Raw genomic sequence first — 2500 nt, 5'->3', positions numbered from 1 at the left:
ACATTTCTGCTTACACTGGGAGTGCTTGAGCAAGAGGAGGAGGAGAAGGAAATTAAAAGCCAGTAAAATGTCTCCGTCTGGTTCAGATCCTGTATCTACCGGGGTGAGGGGGGTAGGGGGGTGAGAGAGAGAGGGAGGGAGGGAGGGAGAAGGATGAGGGGGTGAGAGAAAGGGTGAGAGAGAGGAGGCAGGAAGAGAGGGGGGGAGGGAAAGTTAAGTGAGAGATGCAGATAAGTGATTATAGTTGGAAGGTGTTGGGGTTTATATCTCTCTCTCTCTCTCTCTCTCTCTCTCTCTCTCTCTCTCTCTCTCTCTCTCTCTCTCTCTCTCTCTCTCTCTCTCTCTCTCCGAGTAGAAACTATTTTCCTATCTCTGTCTCTAGCCACATTTCCCCTGTCAAACTCGTCAACAAAGTGAGAATGGTGGCTGGTTGAAGGGGGGGGGGGGGGGTCGTGGGGGGGGGGGGGGTCGTGGGGGGGGGTCGTGGGGGGGGGGGTCGTGGGGGGGGGGTCGTGGGGGGGGGGTCGTGGGGGGTCAAGGGCGCTAGTAACAACGATATTCTGGATTACGAAGACCTACGAGCAACAAGCGGGGAGGGGGGGAGTCTCTGAAAAGTTTACTCCCTGACATGTCTACCTGTTAGTCTACACGTGCCTGGAGTTTACCTGATGTAAGCTCCAGGAGCCACCCTACGCGTGGAAGCCAAAGAGCTCGACTTGATCAGCCAGGCTGTTAGTGATAGTAGCTGGCAGCTCAAAGTAGATCTTTAAGCAAAGGTTTACACACACATGTAGATATGATAGAGCCCCAATAGGCTCAGGAATCTGTACACCAGTTGATTGACAGATGAGAGGCGGGACCAAAGAGCCAGAGCTCAACCCCCTAAGCACAACTAGTACACATGGCAGAGAATTAGCTGTGTAATCAAACATCAACATGGCTTTGTAGAAGGGGGAATCGTGACTGACGAATCTCCTGAAGTTCTGTCAGAGAGCAACAAAAATATCACAGGGCAGATTGCGAGGCAGATTGCGTATTTCTGGACTGCCAGAAAGCCTTTGATATAGTAGAGGGAGGGAGAGAGAGAGAGAGAGAGAGAGAGAGAGAGAGAGAGAGAGAGAGAGAGAGAGAGAGAGAGAGAGGCCAGCATCCCCACATCAAGAGCGGACAAGAAGGACACAACTCACCTGTTAGACTAGTACCAGCATCCGATAGGCTGTTACTAGGCATGATGGGGGGGGGAGAAGGGGGGAACAGCTGTAGAGAAGGATGAGGGGGAGAGGGGGGAGGGGGGGAGGGGGGGGAAAGGGATGGAATTAGCAGAAGAAGGGAGAGAGATAAGAGGGGGAGAATGCTAGGTATATGAGAAGGGAGAGAGAAGGCTCAGAGATGAGACAGAGAGAGAGAGAGAGGGGGGGGGAGAAGGGGGGTTGGACACTTACGTAAGTGTCATCAATGAAGTCAACAGGCCAGGCTGGCTGCTGAGGAATCATCACTTTAAAATCATCATTTTAAAAATCATAATTTTTAAACACTAATAACATCATTTTTATAATTAATTCTTCCCAACCACAAAAATTAATTAACACAAAGCAACAGTACATCATCAAAATTAACTACGTCATCATCAGGACCATCATCACATTCATCATCTTCAAGAACAATTCGGAGGGACCTTCGACAAGCCGCTGGCTTCTGGTCCCCCCTCGAGGCCACTTGAGAGATGGTGGACCCCCTCAGGTAAATTCAAGTAAATAGCTATCATCATCATACTCATCATACTCATCATTACAGTCATTACAGCTGTATAATTACAGGTGGTGTAGTGATTTATGCATCATGAGGTAGAATACACTACTGTATCACCCAGATTATACAACAGGGACCTCTAATACACCCAGAAATACAACAGGGACCTCTAATACACCCAGAAATACAACAGGGAACCACTACAGAAATTATCAGATTATACAACAGAAAAAATCCAATTTTCGACAATACAACGCCCATCATACTAAATGTAATACATTTTATAATACAAAGAAATAACCCTAAATACAGAAGGAAACTACAACAGCATGATACAGCTTTGAGGAAATAATTGGAACCAGCCGCAAGTTCGATCCCGCAGCCCTACCCCATAGATTTTGGTAATTAACCTAGGCCTTTCACCCTCAGAACGGCTAAGAAGCATCGTCACCATCTTAGGACACTATTTGTAATGATTTTGCTGGGAAAATAGTGCTCTGAAAATTTTGGTCTAAATTCAATTAGAAATGTTGAAACATTTATGGAATTTTTTTTTGAATTTGAATTAAGATAAATAATATTTTATGGACGAAAACTATATAATGAATACACACACACACACACACACACACACACACACACACACACACACACACACACACACACACACACACACACACACACACACACACACACACACACACACACACACACACACACACACACACACACACACACACACACACACGCA

General features: G+C 46.6%; 1 protein-coding gene across 4 annotated transcripts in view; it reads right to left on the bottom strand.

Annotated features, from left to right (window-relative positions):
* LOC123757060 (pseudouridylate synthase RPUSD2) overlaps positions 1 to 2500 on the bottom strand; it is a 443933-nt gene that overhangs the window by 215548 nt on the left and 225885 nt on the right. The window contains exon 2 of one of the 4 annotated variants that reach the window (XM_069323647.1): positions 1443 to 1481. The exons of the other annotated variants lie outside the window; for them this stretch is intronic. Within the exon in view, the coding sequence (XP_069179748.1) occupies positions 1443 to 1481 (39 nt within the window). The remainder of the gene's footprint in view (positions 1 to 1442; positions 1482 to 2500) is intronic. 4 annotated transcript variants of the gene reach the window in all.

This window comes from Procambarus clarkii, chromosome 13 (assembly GCF_040958095.1).
Source record: "Procambarus clarkii isolate CNS0578487 chromosome 13, FALCON_Pclarkii_2.0, whole genome shotgun sequence".
Classification (NCBI taxonomy): Eukaryota; Metazoa; Arthropoda; class Malacostraca; order Decapoda; family Cambaridae; genus Procambarus; species Procambarus clarkii.
The sequence above is the reverse complement of the archived record's forward strand: the minus strand, read 5'-3'. Positions and strand labels throughout refer to the sequence as shown.